This window comes from Corvus hawaiiensis, chromosome 3 (genome assembly GCF_020740725.1).
Source record: "Corvus hawaiiensis isolate bCorHaw1 chromosome 3, bCorHaw1.pri.cur, whole genome shotgun sequence".
Classification (NCBI taxonomy): domain Eukaryota; kingdom Metazoa; phylum Chordata; class Aves; order Passeriformes; family Corvidae; genus Corvus; species Corvus hawaiiensis.
In genome coordinates, this window is record NC_063215.1 from 63,023,708 (window position 1) to 63,046,746 (window position 23,039).

Consider the following 23,039-nt stretch of genomic DNA (forward strand, 5'->3'; position numbering starts at 1 on the left):
TAAAGATCACAATGAAGAAAAATTTCATTTTTCTGTAGAGATTTAAGTGTGGGTCCTGGTTTTTTTTTTTTTTTTTAAATAATGCCTATTGTTGCATTAATGTTTTAAATTTTGCCTGTTTTGTCAACCATTTAATCTGTCTGCATCTAGTTTCATCTTCTGTGTGGTATTCTGTGCCATTTTTCCCTTTCTGTTTTTCATAATCTAGAGTGCAGCCTGGCAATTTTGTTCTTCCTGTATAGTGCTGATTCTTGTAGTAAAAGATTGGCACAAATTTAGCAAAGTCTTTTCTTGAAAATTGCTTTACAGAGGAGCTGTGAATTTACAGTCATATGCTACTGCTGTATAAGTATATACAGAGGACAGGTTTAATTGTAATGATGTTTTGAAGTGCCTTGACTCTACTGAAAGTGGCTCCAGAAAGGATGAAAACTGCAGTTCTATGTCTGAAAGGAATTAGCAGAGCTCAGGAAGTGCTGTGTAATGGTTTTCTTGATGATTCATAGCACATTTATTTTTAGCCAAGAAAAAAAATTAATTCACAACCTGGTGGTGTTTTGAAAAAGAGTGAAGAAATCAAAAAGTTTGTTCTGGTGTGCATCACTACTATTGCAAAGTTAAAATGGGTTAAAGTGCACTAATCAGAATTTATATGTTTGGGTTTTTTAATAATTCTAAATTTCTTCTTTTTTTTTCTTTTTTTTTTTTTTTTTTTTAAGATGAACTTAGTTTATGGTAGAACATTTTCTTTTTGATGAATTTTTTTAGGCCAAAGAATAATATGGCTGTTAGGACTTGTGGATTTGCACTGTCAGTTTTACCTCCTCTTACCTGTATCAGTGTGTCTCTGCAACAGACTTAGCGATTTTTAAACCAATTGCTGAATTGGAATAGTTAGTTCTGAGAGAGAAAACATTTCAGAAATATTTCTTCTGCGCTTGCTTTATCAGATGTCCTGGGAGAGAAAAGAATTTCCAGCTTTTCTCAGGCCAAATACATTTTTTTATTCCTTAGAATACCATATGGATTATGATTAGTAGTACCATAGTGTGAAGATATGGCTGTAAAGGTCTCTTATCAGAATGGACTCCCACTGATGTTCAGACTTACAGCTAGCAAATGTTAAAAGTGGCAAGGTTTTTTATATTGACTTTTCATATATTATTTTTTAGTGTATTGTCAAATTCCCCCTTGTAGAGGTTTAGGTCAGCTTTTTACAGTTGGTTTAAAAAAAGCGTGACTCTGGCACTGCTAGTGCCAAGCCTTTGCTTTGAACCTTTTTTCATTTTCCTTCCTCAGATTTCTCAAATTCCCCTGCACCTAGCTAATGCCTGTGTCACCTTTGTTCTTCAGAGATAAAACTTCAAATTAGATTTTGGATTGCTCCATAGCTAGATATAGTTACACTGGAAGCACTTTAAAGTTCCTTGGGACCATGAGGGTCAGAATACCCGCGTATGTATACATACTCATGTATGTATACATACTCATGTATGTATAAGGATGTATTCTTATGTATCTGTACAGAATTGTATATGATATTAGATTCTTATTTTTGTTCAGGATGTGTGAAGACAACGAAGTCTAGCAGATTCCTAGGAACTTGTGAGATTTACACATGCAGCTATTTCAGAAGAGTTTAGAGATTGTAGATGGTATAAATTCTATGACTCTGCATGAGGGGATAGATTTTAGTGCAAAACATCTTTAATTCCCTTTTTTGCCAAGAAAGCCACCTGTTATGGTGAGCAATCTAGATGCTTGTAATTTCATATACACAATTCAGGTATCTAATATCAGGTGGCAGTCCTGTAACCTTGGCCATTACCTTTGGAAGCTTTAATAGAAGACTAATCTTAAAGTTTCTGTAGCTAAAAAGCTCTTCAAGTTTGCATGATGTGTTGTGGAGTATTTAATGTATCCTGTTACTGTATCTGGTATGTGATTGCCAGCTTTTCTGATTGCTTTGGTAGCAGCATGATGTAATGTTGTGCTGAGAGCGAAATTAGTGTTATTTATAATGAGCTTTTTTTCTACGCTTTTAGTAGTTGTATTTAGCAATACCATGAGTAAAAATAACATTTTGAAGTGGTTTTGAGGAAGCAACATGAAATACTGAGGCAAAATGATGACTTAATGGCTTACTGCTTTACAACAGTGGCTGCTATTTTTTCAAATAGGAGTGAGACAGCAAATGTAGTACTAGAAAAAAAGACCTTAAATGCTGTTTGTGTTGGCTGTCTACTGGGGATGAATTTCATGCTCAGCTAGAGAATATCAAAATGACTGGCTGTAAAAACCCTTGCAAAGCCTTGGCAAAGGTTGAATATGAAAACAGGTATCAAAAGGGTAGTAAACTTAGTAAGTTTGGGGGAAATACAGGTCTTTGTTTCAAAGAGTGAGGCAGCAGTTTCTTCAGCTGAGACAATCTGATGTTAGGTACTGTTAGCAGAAGAGAGCGATCTTTCTAGTCCGCTCCCGCAGCTGTGGGTATGGCACTTTGCTCTCCCGTGCTCCAGTTCCGGTGCTTCATGGACTGGGCTGTGATTTCCTGCAGTTGCTGGAAGCGCCCTTTCCCTGCCCTTCTGCTCGGAGAGGGAGCTGGGCCGGCTCCCAGGGAGGCTGGCACGGGTAGGCAGCAGGACTGTGCAGTGCAGGGTGTGTGGGCAGAGCAGGACTAATTGACTCCTTCTGTCACGTGGAGTCCTACCTTTGTCTGTAATCTCTCTGCTTTTTCACATTGCAGAGCAGTCATTTTCCAAGCACACCCTACATTAAAGTTCTAATTTTGCACGTTTCAAAACCATATTGCTGTTCTGTCCTAGCAAAGCTGCTCTGCAAGAGATGAGTTTTCCTTGATCCTCATGGGCTTTTTTTTTGGACTTGCAGATTTTGGACCTCACCTTTTAAACATATCTTTTCCCACTTGTGCATTGCAGTGACATAATATTCGTTTTACTGAACTTGGGCTTCTTAGCCTTCATATTTTGCATCATATCAATATGCTTATTGTAACTTATAAATACTCTGAATGAGTTTCTTACAAGCTGCACAAATCCTTACTTGTGAAGCTTTCAGTACAAAGTGTTAACATAATTTTCTGCCTCGGCTCCTGGTTGATCTTTTTTTTTAATCATATGCCTCTCTTAATCTAGGGATTAGTATTGGTTTCCTATAAATTAAACAATTTAGATGAGGATAATTCTTTTGGCTGAAAGTCTTTAAATGTGCAGCTTTAACATTATTATTAAAGGGATCTTACAGACAGAACTTTACTATTTTTATGCAAGTTAATAATTATTAAGATGATTATTATTTAATATAAGTGAGCTTTTCCCAGGTTTTCAGGAGTTCATCAAGAATGTATTTTTATCTCTTAGCAAAAAAGTGCTAAGTAACTGTAATCAAGTCTAGACTTTCTGTAAGTCACTTTATTTGCTCTGTATCAAAGATACAGGCTTTTATAGTTGTTCGCTTTGGGGTAATTTACAGGATCCATCATTGTAATCTGTAGATGGGTTTACTGTATATGTGCCTTGGTTTACTTTGTGTATGACTTAATTTATGTTTTTCTTCTGTATAAAATTAGATTTAAACAGCTGTTTTCAGTGAAGTTAATTTATATGTCTGTTTAAAACATAGTTGCTTCGTAACAGCCTTTTTAATAAATTAGGGTTGTTTAGTGTAGTAGTAATCTAGGATCAGTAATCTGCTTTTAAAAAGTTTACTAATTTGAGAAAAAAGTCATTGAAGCAGGCTGTCAAATAGAGGGTCAGCACTTTATGTTCTTTCTGACTTACATGTGGAAAATCTAAATTTCCAAAGTAACTATGGTAAAAATGTGATTGTACTGGCAAATGGAATGGATTTTGTTCTTCAGAAATTCCTCTCTCTTCTCTTTCTTTTATATTAATGGGTTATTCTGCTTTTGTGAGCTCTTGTTACGATTTAGACGAGGTAGAGGTTTTTGTCAGTCCAGAGTAGAATAAGGGTTTGGGACACTGTGCTGGTGTTTTTGCAAAGAGTGTGGGACCTTGAATTAGGCAATGTGAGTTGTGTGTCTGGACAGGACAAGAAAAAGGAATTTCTTTGTAAGTGTCACTAGTTTACCTCAGTTGATAAGTAAATATGGAAAGAATGACAGTGGGAGATAAGACTTGCGTTGTAGTTTGACTTTGCTTACTTTGTATTTCTTCAGTTTGGTTTTTCAAAGCGAGTTCTAAAGCACTTTTTATGGTCCTTAAGGCAAAATCAGAGTTCATTTGTCAGAATTGGTTTCACAAATGCAGTTATTTGCTGCTTGCTATTCATATGGTAACATATAGCTATTTTCTTAGACTTGTTACAAAAACTTGCTACTTAATTTCTGGTTTAATATGCTGCTTTTTTGAGTTTTCTGGATTATCATTACCATTATTTCTGTATTCAAATGCAAATGTCTGTTATTGCTCTTGTAACCTCTCCTGAAAGAGTCGGTTCAGGTTCACTTCTTTCATGAATTTTCCTGTAGTGTCTACAGTTCCCATCCATACTGGTTCCTCTGCTGTCCTTGTAGCTGGAGGATTCTTTAACCCTATGCTGTGTCTGTGTATCCAGCTTCACATGGGTGTGGAAACCAAAACTCCATTATTACTCTTGGGGACTCCAAGATCCTAAATGCGGGTACTGACTTCATGCAAAAACAAGTTTAAGTTAAAGGTTGTACACACAGGGAGTTTCTGTATTTCCTTCCTAATGTCTCTGTTAGACATTTCTGCTTTGGTGAGTAGAATTACATGTAAATTAACATAAAGTGGATTGGGTGATTTACCTATAAAGTTGCTTCAAATTGCTTGGAAGTCCTGCCTTGAATTAAGATGATACTGAGTGCGAATGAGACATGATTAAAACCCAAAGTACAGTTGATAGTGTCTTTCTGTTCTGCTTTGCTAGACCAAGTAACAAAAAGAGTGCCAGAAGAGGTGTTGCTGGTTGAAATAATATACAAATAGAGTCTGAGTGTCACCTGTATAACATATAAAAGCCTGACTATATGAGGACTTTTATGAAGTGTATTTTTGTACACTTTGTCAACAAGATGGCGCTTGCCTGGTCATTGCCATTGTCTCAACCCAATTTATTCAATATCACATCCTTTAACAAAACAGTAGTGGTGGTGTGCAGATAGTACAAATACTTCAAAGAAAAAACGTCGTTAACTAAGGATTGTCTCTCTTGGATGTTTGCATTTATTTAGGGATCTTTTTTTTCCTGAAGCTTGAGGCCATACAAGGACATATATTTTTGTATGGCATTCATCATTCACTGCACTGTTGGGTTTTGGTGGGTTTCTTTTTCCCCATTTCAGACTTTGCCATTGATTGCACAGTCAGAGAGTGAGCTGCAGGGCAGAGAGGGAAATGTACTTTTCTGTCACTCAGAATTTGCTTTTGTTGGAAAGGAAGCAGTGCTGAAAGGAACAAAAATTAAGCATTCAGTCAATGCTGCATTGAAAATGCTTTTCCCCCCAAAATGATTCTTTTCTCTTTTATTATAGGTTTATAACACTGGAATATAGTTCCTTCCTGCCAGTTCGAGATAATTGAAACCACTGAGTTACAACATCCTTCTGTATAAAGAGGCTCTCAGGTGTAGTCCCTGTAGTTGTTTCACTGCTGAGCAGAGGGAATTGTCCTCTGTCTGGCGTCTGCAGTGTTGGAGCACTGAAGTATTTGTCAGATGCTGAGATAGTCTTGATACCTACCTAGGAATAAAAAAAATGTTTGCATTTTCATTTGTAAGAACTGTTTAGCAGGATACTTTCCTGGATAGGTATTTTCTAAAAGTTTAATTTCACTGTGAATGCAAGGTGCTGTTTTTATGGCTGCTATCCATGTCTCATGGCTAATGTGCATGGTGGGTGGAAGGACAACCAACACTCAAGACTCTTCAGTACTGACCATGGGGATTGATCTGCTCACAGGAAAGGGCTGTGAACTGAGGAAAGCTATTAGATTTGAAGGAAGGTGTTTTGGTGCTTCCCAGCTCAAATGGTCAGTGAGCCTCACTACTTACTCCATTTGTAGTCCTGCTCCAGTGTTAATCCTTTCCCAATTTAGAGGTGTTTGTGTCATCTTAAAGATGGCACTGAGCATTTGGCTTTTGGATTAGTCTCATGTGATTCATTCTGTGTTTGCTGGAGTTGATTTAATCAACTCATACAGGCATTGGGGACAAATACAGATTTGCCCAGTTTGCAAAGATTTCTAACAGTAAATGCTGGAGAGACTGACATGGAGATGTGCTTTTCTTGCAAGTAGGAGGTGCAAAACACTTGATATCTGTATTCAAGATTTAAAGAAAGTAAGTAAAAAATAAGGGAAGTTTGACAGTGTAGGAAATTTTTTACCCATGGAATCATAGGATTATTTTATAATTTACTTAAGCCTAGAAATCATATCGTTATTGAAGTATTATCAATAATGATATGATGTAGTATGGAGAATATATATAAAACTGACAACTTAACTGTTGTTCTATCCCAAGGAGATTCCAGTCCTACTAAGTAAAATCATACAGCAACTATTTTTGTTTGACGCAAGAAGAAATTGTAAATCTTATGTCAAGTAGCAATAACTCTCCTACAACACCAACACTTTTTTCATTATCTGGGATTCAGAGAACTGCTATATAACAAAATCAATAACAAAAGACAAACTTCCCTCGTTGTTATGATGGTAATGGTAGAATTTGCTTTGTAAAGGCAGTTCATGTCTCTGCAGATGATGACCTGTTTTAACTTAGATAACTGTTTTGAAGAGGCTGAGTGAAATTGGGATTTCTGTTTGAAGAAGTTTTGTCTGTAAAATTCTGTGGCGATCAAGACTAAAATATTGAAAGGGCCAGGGATTTTTATGTGCTTTGGCTCGTTTCTTTAATCAGTAATCTCAATTATAACGGGCTGCAGGAATTGCTTAATAACACCTGTTCCTATTATCTATGAATGTCTGTTGCTTTCTTTTAAAGTTCAGTGTTACTACATAGTACTTACTGTGCTGCAGTCAATCCTATGCTGTGCCTCAGATTAAATGGAGGTGTCTGATTTTTCCCTAAAAATATTTCAAAGCTTTTTCTCTCTTGTAGCTGTGTTTACAGTTTAACTGGATATTATTTCAGATCTTTGAAAGCTGGTGATCAACTATTTATTAACAATCAACCATAAGAGATAGACAAATCTAAACAATGAAAGCCAGCAATTTTAAAAACAAACAACCAACCATCTCACTTCTCACTCTAGCACTTACTCCCTGGAACATTTGTGTCAGCACAAGGCATGAGTGGAAATGACTAAGCTGGCTGAGAGGAAGAGGAGCTTCGTTTGGACTCTAAACAAAAAGTTACTCTCAGCATGTTGGTGATGGAGGAAATTACTTTGGTCTGTATGGACTACAGTGTTATTCCTCACAGTAGCAAATAGATAATATCTGATTGCTTCAGGGCTCAGATACTGAAAATCAGAAAGTCTGGGGCTTTTTTTGAATGAAATTACTTTCTTGGAACATGCATGTTTCTCATTATCATTCACTTTACAGAAAAAAAGGAGAATTCAGGTATCTCTAGAAACTTTTTATCCCCCAGAACTTTGAAGTCATTTCCTTAGAATTATTGTCTAAAACATTGACAAACATGTGATGACTATACTTGGAAAGAAGCTATTGCTAATGTGTCTGTCAGCACCAGGTTCCTATTAAATATATTTGAAAAACAGTTAAGTTCTTGTTTGAAGCTGAATTGTATCATTTTATAAAGCAAGATTAAAACATATAAAGGACAAACACCTTGTCTCTTTAGGAGAAGCTGGAACATTTCTGGTTTGATAAATTTTCTTAATTTTTTAATTTGCAACCTCAAATTTTAAATTTTTTAAAATTCTTTAAATTTTAATTTGCAACCATAGTATTTTTTTAATGGGACAACTAATAATCAGCTTAGTAACATATGGAGTTACTATTTTAAGTCCTCTTCCTTTTTCTTCCCCTATTGTATTGTGTAAGCCAAGCAGTGTTTCCTGTTAGTAATTATTTGTATTTCAGTATTACCTAGAGATTCCAGCTGATTTGCTTGCTGCTTAGACAGTGATTTTGTACAGTAGTGTCCAAGACCATCACCAGTGTTCGCTGGCAGCAAAAAAATCCCCCATAAGAATAAATAACCTGGGGAATTTCTAGTCATACAGGATTTGGCACGTAATTTTGTCTTGAATATATCCTGGATAGGTGTATGCTGCAAAAAAGAAGAGGGATGATAGTGTGGTGAATTGCCTTAGCACAAGGTCACGCAACAGAATGCCGGCTGATCCAGGAAGCCAGCTTTACCGATTCCCGGTCTCCTGCCCCATCCACTGAACTGTTTCTGACCTCTATTGCAATGGGCCCCTCTTAGGTTGATCTGTCTCATTTTTGAAAGGGAAGAAAATAAAATATTATTTCATCAATCAAAAATGAAGTCCAATGCACACATTCAGTGTCCTTCAGAAGAAACAAAAATGGACTTTGCGTTTAGCAACAGTTGGAGGATACAGTACTATTTGTGCAATACTCTTTAGGTCTCCAGAGATCCTTTCCTAAGGATAGAAAGGCTGAGGAAGTGAAGGCATTGGCATGGTGTCGAAGCAGCTGCAGAGGGTTGGCTAAGCTACAAGCATCTGAGTGCAGAGTAGTTCAAAAAATAAGGAATGTTTCTTTGTTGTTTTGAAAGCATATATAGTTTTAGCTAATTACAATATGAACATTATAATGTTGTATACACAATAGAGACAATTGCACTGTAGGGTTGTAGTGTAGCACATTAACAACTGGGGGGGGTTACACCATATGTTTCCAAAATATTTTCAGTGCTTATTTTGTAGTCCTATACCCCTTTGTCTCTAACAGTCCACCTCTGGCCAGCAATGCCACCAGGGCCTTCATTTGCACTTTGCTTACTTTTTCTGATTTCCTTGACATAGAGATTTAATGTTTAATTTAGCTCTTCAGTACCATAAGAGAAGTACTTTGAGAGGTTTTTGTCAAGGGCAGTGTGCCTGCAGATATTTTAATTATTTCTGTCAGTTGTATGTATGTTTCCAGAAACAAGAGAGAAGGGGTTAATAACGTATGAATTAATAAAACTCTCTCAAAGATTGGATTCATATTGGCACTAGGTTCTATTAAAATCAGTGTTAATCATGTTCCTAAATGCTGTCTTTTTCCTAGGACCTTACCCTAGGGTTGGACAGACATTCAGAACAAGTGTTTACATTTTTTTTAGGTTACAGAACACAATGCAGCTGGTGTTATCACTGCTGTTGAGAAGCAGCAGAGTGTGTTCATGTTTAAAGAGGGAGATTTGTGCTGTCCTGAGGATGCTCACAGTGAGTTGATGATATCCTCTGCATAGTGCCTGAGCCTGGAACACAAGCCTGGCAATCGTTCTGGGTTGGCAGATGTGGACTGTTACATTTTAATGGCTCTTCACTGTTCGAACAGACTGAAAAATTGCAGAGAGCTCTTATCTTAGTATTTCTCAGTGTCAGTGAGGAGTCAGACGCCAGTAATAGGGCTCACATGCATTGATGGCTATGAATTTTAATTCGAGAGTAGTTGCATTAAAAAATCTTTCGGGAGAATGAATACAGCTGTACTGGCGACTTGGTATTTGCCATGCTTTGCTATTTTAAGGTTTGTAGCTTTTCTGAATAGAATAATTGCACTCTTAGCTCTTGCATGTTTACTTCTATTTCCCTCCAGCCCTAGTATTTTCTGCATGTTTTAAGCAAGGTCGTTAGTATGTATTTGGGACATAGAGGATATTAATGTTGTGTTGCAATTCAGGACAAAAATGTAATGTTTAGCATTTTAATTAACATAAATTTGAAATAGAAGTTTCTCTCTAGATTAGAGTGTGGTTTAGGATAATGTCTGGTTTTTATAAGACGTGTAGTCTTCAGTCCTTTTTTCATGCATTCAGCAAAATCTCATTAGAATCTTCTGTATCCTTGTAAGCTTTGACTTCATGGACAGAATAGAAATGTATCTGAAAAAGTTTCAAATATGAGAAAGGAATGGAAGTGGTCTAGTAAAAAGGGGTTTTGTATACCTGTGAAGAAACAGAAGCTTGTGCTCCTGGTCTGTCCTTTATTTGTAAATAGAAATTGCTTACTCTGCTGCAGTTATGGATGTACACTTCGCTTTGTCACTTATTCACTGTGAGCTTTAGCGTAATTTTTAGAACTAGGAGCAAGATGCACCAAGGTCGCTCCTTTCTGAACACTTGCAGACAAAAAATGCTATAAATCCCCATTATGTTGCACCTTTCTATAGAAAAACTATTCAGAAATTAGGCACAAACCTGAACTTTGTTGTTGTGTAAGGGACACGGAAAGGAAGGAGTAGCAACACATTGGGCATTTATCCTTTCATTTAGTGCAGCTATTTGAAGTGACATAATCAGCATGCTTCTTAGTTATATGTAGCTCATCTCTTTGACTGTAGTGTGTTCTGCCAACCTGAAAGACAAGCTTTTCCATGGAGAAGAGATGTAATCAGAAGACAGGTTAGAAGAAGGCTGCAGAAGGTTACCAAACTCGGGTCTTCCTCCTGATTATGGTCTGTGTTGCTGTGTGTAAAGCCACTGATTAACCCAGGGTAGCAGCTTCTCTTAAAATTCAAGTTGCGAATATCCTCAGATAAACTGGGACAGTGGTGGGGTGTTGTAAAATCTGCAGCTTCCCTCTGGTACTGTGAGGATCATGTGCATTTGGAGCTGGCAAAAGGGCCTGGGCAACCTCTGTCCTCTGGTGACCAGAGTTCAGCCAGGAGAGAGTCTGAGGTATTGGCCAAAGACAGCAGCAAAACTGGTTAAACACAGAAACACCAGGGCAAAAGATGGAGCTCATGATATCCATGCTTGAAGGACTCAGTGAAATACGATGCCCATCACTGATGTACATTTAGAGATGGTGCACTACAGAGATACAGGCTATAATGTGATGTCATTTTGTGCAGTCAGTTGCAATCTTTGTTTTATTTTAGCTTCTGTGCAATTGTTCTGGATGTTCAAAAGATTTCCATTTCTATTTAGCTTTGTGCCCTACTGGTTTCCTGTTTATGTAAAAATGTCAAAGTGAAGACCAAGAGTTGGTGTGGTATTTGCATGGTTGAGAGTGTCTGAGAATTGTTTTTATGTCAGCATCTGAAACTGGAAGGTGGACAGCAGAACATCTTTGACAATGGAAAGATGGAGAATAAATCTTGTGTTGCAATTCCAGAGAGTATATTCTGGGAACAATGAAGTAACTGAGCTTTCCTCTGATTTTCATGGCGGGTTTGCCTTAGGGAGAGAGTTCACATCATTCCATTTGCAAAGCTGTCTACTGATGTCTGTATAAATACTGGCAAAAAAAGTATTCTTACAGTGTGGCTGGGGACCATGTTGTATACAGGTGCTAACAAGTTGCATAATTGAAATGTTAGAAGAAGAAAAGAATTTGAAATTTATAGTCACAGCGGATGTAACAAAGACCTTTTCTTTGCTTCACCTTCTTGTGACAGTTTTTAAGAGTTTTGGCAGTCTGACAAAAATAGACAGATGATAAATTGAAAAAAAAATTACACTTTCAAAGAAGGATAGCAGTAACACCCTGTGTTTGTTAATCTCCCCTACCTGAAATCCTGTTTTGGTTTACATTAAAATTAGGAGTTGTACTGGACAAAATTGCATGTTAGTTGGGAAAGGGCTTGAAAATCTCAATGAAACAGTAGAAAGGGAAATTTGCATATGATAAAGAATTAAAACTGAATGGGAATGTTGAATAAAATATTTTTAAGAAACTGTAAAAACTGGGCATTTCTTTGTTTGTCTTACATTCAGGTGTGGTTTATGCATTAGCAGTCAAAATATTGTACAGCAGATAACTGTAAATATTGTACAGCAGATAACTGTAAAGTAACTGTCATTCTTAAGTGACTGGCATTTATGTGAAGAACATAATTATTTTAAATGTGGAAATTTTTTTGTTATTGAGCTTGCTACAGAACCTTCTGTGATACTGTCAAGTTCCAACCATTAACTGGGATGATTTTCATCCTTAGTTTTTCATTTTTGAAGTAGCATTTTTGTGATAACTTTCATTGTATTTTTCTGTAATATGTATTTCTTGATGTAGTTGACTTAAGAGAAAATATGCTGGGATATGTTTTTTCTTATTTAAACAGGTGATTTAAATCACAGAATTGATGTATGGTAGAAATAACTTGCGGTGAATTAAAGAAGTGTGCAGGAAGAGAATATTAAATTAATAATTTCAGTCAGTGGCCTTGCCCAAGAGGAAAGTGCCTCTTGGTGATGTGTTTGTGGAAGTACAGAGAAAAGTATATGATAAAGCCATTGATTTTCAATTTGAACATGGTTATCTAGGTTTGATAAGTATTTAACATAGAAGTCTATAAAGAGCATTTAAATGTCTTCCAAAAAAAGGAAATTCTCAGATGAAAGTGTTGCATTACTTAAACAGTGCAGTCTTTTCTGCACACATCCCTGAAGGCTATTAAAAGCTATGACATTGCTAAATTCTGGTGATTCAGAAGCAATTTTTCATTGTAGGGTATTTCTTAAACTTTTCATGCCTGGACTTCTGTGACTTGCCCCCAAATCTCAGTTCTAATGCAGAACAGTAAAAGGCTATTCCTAGCTGTTTCAATTATATTGCTAATCCAAATATTTGTAGTGGTGATGCTTTCTGTGTAGAGGAAGCACTGTGTGCTTTATTTTTTCTATGAAATAAATTATTTGCCTCAAGCTGGTCTTAGCAAGTTGATATATTTAAACTGACCCATTTTTAGATATGGAGATCTGGCACTGCTTTGGAATCATGAGTGCAAATTAGTTGTTGGGGTTTTTTTAATCTGAAGTAGCCTGCAGTATGCCAGTCTGCCTCTCTAGTGAGTGCTTAGTGTGGGATAAGAGAATTCACATGATACCGTGAGGAGGCGGTAGGAGAAAGCAAAGGATGCCATTTCAGGTAAAACTCCCCCAGCACTTGTGGAGACTCATGGCTGTGAAGTTACTACAAATAAGCCTCTTGAGTCTTTGTATGATCAAGTTGCTGAATTGCTCAGCTCTGCTTCTTTTGGGGGAAGAGGAGGTTAAGCTCTCTTGGTTTTATCCTCCTTCTCGCTTTATGTTTCCAGTTGCTTTATTTATAACAATGTGAGATACACTTTTGATATGTGGTGTGGGTAGGATTATCAGTTCTCTATTTTTAAAAGTAAAGGAGCCCTAGGAAGTGCTGTGTCTGCTTTTTAATGAATATTCAAAGCCTTTTATTATAGTGGCTTTCACTGAGAAGTTAAGATGTAAATATTTTTTCCCTGTATTTTAGATGAATGTTCATTTGTGTGTTCTATACAAAAGACTTGTGATATGGAGAACTACAGAGGAAAGAAGAGGGGGAAAAAAAATAAAAATCCAGGGTAAATGAGCAGCTGTGTGGTGTTTAGATACCCGCCAGGTTAAATCACGACAATAAGACCCTGGATCCACTATTCATGACATTGTATTAGTACGGGTGGGATTTCCACATAGCAACTGAGTGGATCTAGAAATCACAGTTGAACTTTTTCCTGCTTTCTGTGTGTTCCTACATGTGCTCCGGCCCTCATTAATTGTACAGTGAATGAAATTGTTTAAGGAAATTGATCAAACAGAAAATGAATGTTTTTAGGAGATTTTTGAGTTTGGTGGTTTTGGGTTGGTTTTTTGGTGTTTTTTCAGAAAAGGGAACAGATGAAGAACAATTACTCTGTTTTAACTCAGTGTTAGCCATTTGTGTACAGCTCATTTGTGCTGTACAGGGTGACAGTGGAGTGTGGCCAGAGGTACGGATTGTATTGACAGGCCTTTGCTCTTTAGCAAGAGCTAGGCTTTACATCTAGCCTTTAGACCTTATAGATTGGGGAGGGTAAAAACAAACTAATAGGTTCATTGAAAGCTCAGAGTCCAATAACTGGCAGCAGCTTATTTGTGTGTGCTTCAGTTTCCAGAGGATCCTGTGAAAAATTGTCTAGAAGCTCACACTCCTTTAGGGACTTAGTTGTGGCGTAAGGCATTTCCGCTTGTTTTGTCCCAGTTTTCATTTTGGTTCATTAGTACTTGGGATTAACCTGATGGTTTAGTTATAAAATCACCTAACAGGAAATAATAAGAAATAGTAAGGAAGCAATATGAAGCCCAACAGGAAAGAAAGTGTTCTATATGGGCTGCTTAAAAGAAATTACAAGTTTATGTATTGAGTGGAATTCATTGAGTCTTATACTGTGAAAACCAGACCTTGCACTGTATGCAAAACTGGAAAATTTAAGTACAAATATATTTTTAGATTTTTGAGTAAGTGATTAGTCAGGGAATGGAAATAGCAATAAAGCAAGACTTCAATTTGTTGCATGGTTGGAAGCCATGCCTTTTCTGAGTTTGTCTTTTGAGGAGATGCCATACTTGCATTGACCTTTCACAAGAGTCAGGCACTTGATGTATATACCAGTTTGGTAGATATTTCCCATTTTCTTACTACCTTGCTTGGAAATTTCTGGCCAACAGTTGGTGCAGTCAATGTTTTTAAATTGGTGTTTTGTAAAACAATGATGTTCCTTATCTCTAGAACAAAGTAAAATTTACCTGCCCTTGCAAGAGCTTCAGTAACCACATCTGTTTTGCAGACAGGTTCATTTTGCATTATGCATTTTATCTATTCCAGCTTTGAAGTTTGATAGCGGATCATTAGAATTAATTCACGTAGCAGTAAAAATTGGGAGGTCATGCAAGGCTGTTGATTGTTATATATCTGTTGTATTAAACCCTTAAGATCTTTACTTTTAGGAGAGAGTTTGTGGTTATCTTCTACAATGTCATAATCAACAGTGCTTGCTTTGCTTCATCTAAACTCCTACATCCAAAACCAACCCTTATTTCAATGGTAATGCATTACAATGTAACGGAGTCAGTGCTGCAAGGAGTTCCATTGAACACTTACAGGTTTGAACCAGAGGAGAGAGGTCCCTGCAGTCTCTTTCTTATGGGTTTGAACAGCTTTAAATACCAAACTGCATCATGTTTCCACATGAAACTTCGAAGACCAGTTGTTAAGCTTTTGCTGTTCAGGGTAATGTTAAGCTAATTTTATTTTGTAATAGGTTGGAGAGAACCTATAAAGTACTTACCTTATTAGGTTTAAGGATCATGATGGTTTAGGTATCTGTGTGATTTCATCATATTAGTCGTCTTTGTTTTAAGTAATCATTTCTGTGTGCTGGTAGAGGCTAGGATACTTAGTTACCCACTAGAATTACTATTCGTAACTATTATTCGTTTATATGGGTTTCCACTTAAAAATTATTTTCAATTAGAATTAATTCTAATGGAGTTAGGCCCAAGAAATATAGCAAGTATAGAAAAAATAAGATGCATCTAGTACTGTAAAATAGAGAATAAAGCAGTAAAGCATTTAAGCAAGGTTAAATGGTATATTTAAATGCCTCGTCTCAATCCATTCAATAAATACGCCTTTCTGATTAGGGTATAATATTTTAGATTATTAAGATGATGAGGAGATAGTATTCTGGCTATTGCTTCTGTTCCTGTTGTCATTCTGCCTTTTGTTTGACAACTGTTCTGTTTTCCGTAGTCTTCACATGCTTGCAACGTTTCAAAACATTGCGAAATTTCCTGGATTTGAAATGAAGCAAATTATCAGAAAAGTGATTTTTGTCTTGTATTTTACCACTTAAGTTTTTGAAACTGCTTTACCATTCTGAAATGAGGGAGGGTATGATTAAGAAAGAGGGTTCAAAACAAAAAATAATAATGAAATAAATTCATTTTTAAAACTGCATTTCAAATCCTACTGAAATTAGTCTGTGTGTTCCTTAATATCAATTAAAACAAATCTATAAGGTTTTTAGAAGCTGCACTAAAGAATGAGGCAGATGTAGGAAACGAATGCAGAACTTCCTTAGCTAATCTTCTAATTCTTAGGAATTTCATGTAACATTACTTGGACTAATCTATACTCAAATTATACCACATTTTTTGTGTGCCAGCAGCATGCTTCTGAAAAACAAGTAAAAAGAAGCAACCCTCCAAACCCTATAACAGTGAAATTATTTCACTGTGATCAGACTTTGTCCTGTTTATATATTCTGTATCAGGCAGCAGCCTCCAAGGTTCTTGCTGTGCCCTCACATTTTGCCCATCTTTGCATCTTCCTCTGTCTGTGTTGCTCTTCCTGCGTGTCCTTGGCTGCTTTCTTTGAACTGGCAACTTACCATTAGAAAAGTAAGTTATGAGCTATTTTTGCTCTTTTAGCCCAGAGGCTTGCTTTGCCTTTAATCTGTCTATATATGGGTATTTTGTTGCCATGTCTAAATTGGAAGAGGTCAGGGTTAGAACATGGTTTCACAAGAGGCTGTGGTATGAATGAAAACCTCACTGACAGCTGCTGAAACGGAGGTCTCCTCCCACTGTCCAAATTTCCCTCTCCCTGTAGTTTCGTGTGTGCTTCTTTCTCCCTTTGTGCCAATATCCTTTTCAAGTGCATGTTAGAGAGACAGAAAGTCAACAAAATGGTGTCATTTTCATACATTTTAGTAAACTAACTTTGCTCACGAACCTGACAAAGATTTGTGTTGGCATAAGGGCAGAAGTTTGGGACAGTGGCTTGGAGCAATGATGCAGTGGAGTTGAAGGAAGGGTAAGCTGAGAGGAGCCATAAGTGAGAGAGGAAGGAGAAACAACAAACCCTTTGGGCTAGTTTAAAGAAAGCAGCACAGTCTCATTCAGACTCAGATGTTAACTTGTAACATGTGGAACTGAACCCAGGGTTCACAGTGCCAGCCTTCTCTCTTCTGTTGGATATCACCTGCATACCAGTAGCCGCTGGTATATTAAACAGGCAGTACCTGCAGAAACAGAAATGAAGTTGATGATGTAGGAGAAGGAATAGTAATTTTATTTCCGTATGTTACTTCATTCGATTATATTGATATTATATTTTTCCTAGAGTACGTGTATTTTATATCTGCTACAAAGAGTTTTGTATTGATGAACAGCTTGACATAGAGTATCCTCTGAACAGTCTTGCTAGCCAAACTTGTAGGGGTCTTTTTCTAAGTTAGTGTAATTAAGTGTGGTGGCTTTCATCGTTGCATGAAATTTGTACTTTTATTGTTTTCTGCCTACCAACTGAGCAAATATTAATTTAAACCTTCAAAGTGTAAAACACTGGGGGTTTTTTATTTTAAATACAGGCTTAGCCTATCTCCAGATATCCGTACTGGATAGATTTGTCATTTACTGAGTCTCCCCATCAGTGAATAACTGTCAGCGAACCTTTCAGGAAAGCCTTCATCTTTCCAGGAAAGGCCTTCAGGAGACTTCTTTTCTTTCCTCCCCTTTTCTAATAACCATGCTTGAAAGCTGTGGGACTCTCACTGTGCGTGCTCCTTAGCACAGTTACTACGTGTATTTTTCTGCTCATCTCGGTAGCCACAGGGAGCACGGTTACACAGTTAAGAGGGCTGCTGGATGGTAAGAGTTGCTTTTGTACTTCTCCTGCATTGTTTGTTCACAGGGGTGATGCTTGATAATTATCTTTTGTATTTTTATCGAGCTGTGACAGACTAGTCTTCCACCAGATTTTATTTCCCTCCTACATTCATGCAGACTTTCACATGATGCTGCAAAAAAGCAGCTGAGAAGCCAAGCAAAAAGCAGGGCTAAAAGTATAAAAGTTCTCTATTAATTAATTCAAAAATTCAAGTTATGTTACAGTTTGCAATATGCAGATCCAAACATTTTTCTCTGAAGAAGCTATTTTCACAGTAACAGTTTCTAATGGGATCTGTGGTCAAGTAGTACTTTATAAAAATGTGTTTTCTGGGAATGACCTAGTCAGTACTTGGTGTCATTACAGATGCTGATTAAGAACAATTGTTTTGCCCTAAGATGTAAACTGAGGATGTCAGATCACATCTAGCAGTTACCAGGTGCCAGTTGGAAAAGGTTTGTCACTGCTTGCTCTGCAGTAGGACAGAGATTTGTCCTGGAGCTCTCTGCTGCTTATCACAGTGTTGCTGGTGGTGGCTAGGTTGACTGTCAGGAAATACCCACTAATGTTTGCTTTAAAAACTCACTGAAAATACCCTCCAAAAAGATATTTCTGGTAATATCTGAGGAAAGCTGATGCCTGAAGGGATACATCCTCAATTAAAGCAAATTAATTAAGGAATTTGAGCAAATATGAAGGATAATCCTGTGTTCGATATTTGACAATTCTAAAAGTAGTAACACTAGAAATGTTCAAAATAATATTGACTTAGTATAGCAGTACAAATATTTGTTATATAAGCATGCAAATATAAAATACATAAATATGCAAGTGTATTTCTACAGATATAGTCACAATTTTGAGCTAAGATCCACATTTTTAATTTGAAGTCATATTTAGTGGATTTTTTAATAACCCAGAAGAAGTAAGATTTTTTTTCCCCCCTTGTTTTAAAAAAGACGTGAAGAAAAAAAGATCTAACAGTATCTACTGGGTTTTGTTTGGTTTGGTTTTTTTTTTTTTAAATTTAGCTCACAGGGATTTGAAAAATTAATTCAGCCTTTGTAAAGGAGACATGTCATTTAGCTTACTGCAAGCCCATGTGATATATGGTCTGTACATAAATCAGACTGTATTAAATGGCCTGCCCAGACTTACTGTCTGAATCTCTGTAAGGAGCTGCAAGGACTGGTTTCTTAGCTTGAAATAATTTTTGAATTGGTGGAACATTACTTGGTTATTATTCCCAAAGATGTCATCTTCAGTCTTTTCTGCATTATTGCCGAATTAATTCCAAGTCAAAGTTGGTAAAATACATGTTGTTAAAACTTGAAAACACCTTTAGGCAAAGCAGATTACCTTACACTTGCTTGTTGTGAACAGTATACAGGGCTTTGAGAGTGAGGATTTTTTCACTGCAGGTGGTCTTGGTTCAGCAAGGCAGAGACAGATTTTTTCATGCTTTTTTGCTATACTAACATCACTTTTCAGCAATGTTGGGCTTTCTCAGTATTTTAGCACAGGAATTTGTTCTTTCTACCAATTTTGTATGAAATTACTGTTAAAAGGAAACATGTTAGAGTCATGATGGCCCTTAGTTTCTGCTCTTTATCAGTGAGAATTTAAATTGTGTATGTAATACCATTGCTGGTTTTGTGTTGGCAAGTGTCGAAATTGTACTGGGCCTACTGTGCTACCCTGAGATTATCTCATGTTACCTTTTGCACACGTACAACTCTTGTTTGGTCAACAGACTTCGACACAGTTGCAATTTCTTGGGTACATATAATGAATAATGCAATAGAAGAGTAAGAGCACTGTGCTATATTTAGTGTTCATTAATGTACACGTTCTCTCTAATCCTTTTAAAAATACATTCTTTCTTGCAGCCTATTTGTACTCTTGTCTGAGCATATTACAATAGTTTTGATTTCAGTAATCCTTTGTGGCAAGAAATAAATTGAGCAGTAGGACATTCGTGTGGTATGAAAGCTTCTCTTTGGCTGCTTGTTCTGACTGGCTTGTCTGACATGAAGGGAGCAAGGCTTATACCAAGGCTTATGTCTTGCTGGTGCTTCCTTTAGTTAGCACTGATTTCATAAATCAGGGTCTTTTAAGCAGATTTTCCTGAAAGTGTACATTTGAAGGATGTTTCCTAGTATTTCAACAGTCTATTTGTTATGTGAAACCACAGTATCTCTTGGTCCTGGCCTTTTTTATTATACCCAGTTGTCTTTTTAATCTTTTGTAACTTGTTGCACCTGTAGTATTGCATTCATGTAGGGAAACATGATTTCCACTTATGTTATGCACCGCGTAATGCATATGGACTCACTGCATCCATGAAACCCTTTGCGTTTGGTGAAACAGCGAAGTATTTTTAAGAGGATTATGCAGGGAGATGAATGCTTTGTACGTGGTAGCTGGTATGAAAAGTGTTTCCATTCTCTCCCCATCCTGTCAGCAGAAGTGATGAGCAGTGGAGCTGACATTGTCATCACTTGCTCAGAGTTAACATTCCACTGAGGTTAACTGACTTGCAGTGCAAAAGCTTGCACGTCTGAATCATCATTGAAGGCAGTCAGCAGAAATAGGGAAGACAATGTTGATTAAACTTGATTGATACCTAGAAATTTTAGATAAAGCTCTAAGGCATAGAACTTGATGATTTTTGACTCAGGTTTTTAGGCTTATTTTATGACTTCTTGCGCAAACGTCAGAAGTAGGTGAAGCCATCTTGGTATTCTACCCACACCTATTTAATATAAGGGCTATGAGAGTCTTCAGCCTGTGTGTTTCTAAGATAGTGCTACAGTGCTTCTGTAATGTCTAAGTGTTCATATCCTTCTTTTTGCACAGCTGTAAAGAGATGCTTATATTTGTGTATTGGTTGGATTCCAGTGTTTCTGTCCATTTTTATTATAAAATTTTACTTATAAAAGCAAATTTAATCATGTGAGCACAGAGGAAAATTTGCTAAAACTGTAATCCACTCTTAAGCCCTGCATGTGCACTGTAAATCTGGTAAGCACAGAGCCGTTTTTGCCCTGGTCAAGGGCTGTTGATGTTGCCATACACATGCCCCTGGATTATTTGCTCCTCCCAGGTGTGTTGCACTGTCATTTGCATTCTTCTTACCTTGTAAATGAGTAAGCAAGTTTACTAAGTTACAAGAAATGGGTTAAGAAAGAAAATCAGTAGAGGTCTTATAATACTGATACACAACAAGGCTGTTAAAGGAATGTGTTAGAAGTTTTTGAGCACCATCTTTCTAGACGATAAACTTGTTTTATAGACTTAATTATGTATTTCAGTGTGGCTTATTTCATCATGTTATGGGCTTCTTCAGGTTATTTCCCCTTTCTTCTCTCTGCCCAATTTACTTTTATGCAATTGGGCAGCAGGTGAAGAAATATATAAGCTTATTATTTTGTGATAAAAATACTTTATCTTCTTATGTAAATGAGTATTGCATATTGGTGAGGTCATTATTGTGCTACTAGTGCCTTTATTATATTGAACATATTGTGAAAAATTCCAGAAGTGTCACGAACACATAGGCAGAAATTCCAGCTTCAATAAGCATTCCAAGGCAAGTAATGTATGAAGAGAAGAAAGTGAATTCTTTGTATGCATTTATAGAGGTAAATAGGTTTTGAGAGCAAGTTGCATTATGTGTTGTTGATTGTTTATTCTTTTTCTTTTTCCAGTTGTCCATATTTGTCCGAGAAGATTACACCTGCTATACCTGCAATTGGTGGGATTCTTTTCTTTTTCGTGATGGGGACCCTGCTGCGTACTAGTTTCAGTGATCCTGGTGTCCTCCCCCGCGCAACACCAGATGAGGCAGCAGATCTAGAGAGACAAATAGGTAACACTGAAGGTCTGTTGTCTCTTCGCTTTCCTCCCGAGGGTGCATGTACTGTGTGAAGGCAGTGTGCAGCTCTGCTCATGGGAGGAGTTACTCCTATCTTGCCACAGTGATTGTTCTGGAACTGTAATGTCTCATGACATTGCAGTGATTCCTGTGGAAAGATGATTGATCGGTTCTTCACCAAGAAAGTAAACAAAATCCTGGCCTTTTAGAATGATAGTACTGTAAATGCTTTTCAGCAAGTCTGGTAGAACTCTGTAGTACACAAGAGAATACTTTTTAAAGTGTTTTTGGCAAGAAAGCTGATATTGCAAAAGATCTGCAGTTGTGCATTTTAAAAACAGTGTATCCTCAGAGTTTAACTGAGATAAGTCTCTGTGCTAATATACAGTAAAAATGTTACTATTTTTTATTTGTGTAAAGCCAGCATAATTAGAGAGCTAGATTTTAATCATTCTCACTTAGCAAGAGCACAGTTAACTAAATTCTTTAAGTGGGACTTCTACAGCTACAAATATGCTGAGTAGTTAAAATGTGCCACCTGGGATAAGAAAACACCGGATGAGTTTGCAGAGCTGCTTCATAAATAGTGGGTTTGTGTGCTTAGTAAGCTACTCAACCTTACTGAATGCTACTATATGTGCTTTGATATGATAGTCAATGGAAATCCCATTTTTCTGAAGCAGTTTCAAAGAAATGTCCAGTCAAGTAATTGAAAAGACAGGTGACAGGTCTGTGCGAGCACAGGAGAAATACCTGCAGCATCCTTGATGTTTAATACTATAGTACAGTCTTAGGCTTTTTATGGTAGAAGTATTAAAATGTTTGCTATTGATCTGAATTTCAAAAGTGGAAAAATATAATGAAGCATTCATTTAGCATCTTTTCTTAACCAGTGTTATGGTTTACTTTTATTGATCTCCTTCAAGGAATTCTTTACCTAGAATGAGGTACCAGCTTTAGTGCAAAACACAGACACAGGTTTCTGTTCTAGGAATTGCTTATTTATCTTGTGTTCACAGAAACATTGATCTATGTCAGGAAATAAATTATTTCAAGTAAGCAGCTCATGACAATAATTTCATGTTGTCACCTGTCAGCATTTTGGCAAAATACAAAACTAAAAATACAAATTGGTTACTAGAAAGGAGAGTCAAAATGTTCCCATGTGCAGCTATTTCAGAACTTTGTGTTTACAAATTATAGTTCTTCTTAAATGGTATTGCATACTTGTTCACAGGTTGAGGCTACTGAGCTGATCAAAGTCATTGTCTTTCCTTCAGCAGTAGCAAAGGCAGTACTCTTCCAAGAAGGGACAGTGGAATATTGAAGCGAGGAATTGCATTGCCAGCAAATGTGGAGTTCCCAAGCATGAGGGCTTATGGCAAGTCTAATAGAGGAACAAGCTGGTAGCTGTAAGAAATAATTCTGCCCGAAAATTGTGGTTCTGGTTTCAACAATGGAAACAGAAAGAAACATTTTTGTGCTGTTACAATATATTTTTTTAATGTGCACTTAAAAATGCACTCCACTAGTGGAGTGGTATCT

At 36.9% G+C, this 23,039-nt stretch overlaps 1 protein-coding gene across 6 annotated transcripts in view; it reads left to right on the forward strand.

Annotated features, from left to right (window-relative positions):
• ZDHHC14 (zinc finger DHHC-type palmitoyltransferase 14) overlaps positions 1 to 23,039 on the forward strand; it is a 96,342-nt gene that overhangs the window by 32,842 nt on the left and 40,461 nt on the right. For 4 of the 6 annotated variants that reach the window (XM_048296271.1, XM_048296270.1, XM_048296273.1 and 1 more), the window contains one exon: positions 21,328 to 21,500. In XM_048296271.1, coding sequence (XP_048152228.1) covers positions 21,328 to 21,500 — 173 coding nt within the window. The remainder of the gene's footprint in view (positions 1 to 21,327; positions 21,501 to 23,039) is intronic. The other 2 variants (XM_048296272.1, XM_048296275.1) reach the window with 1 other exon arrangement.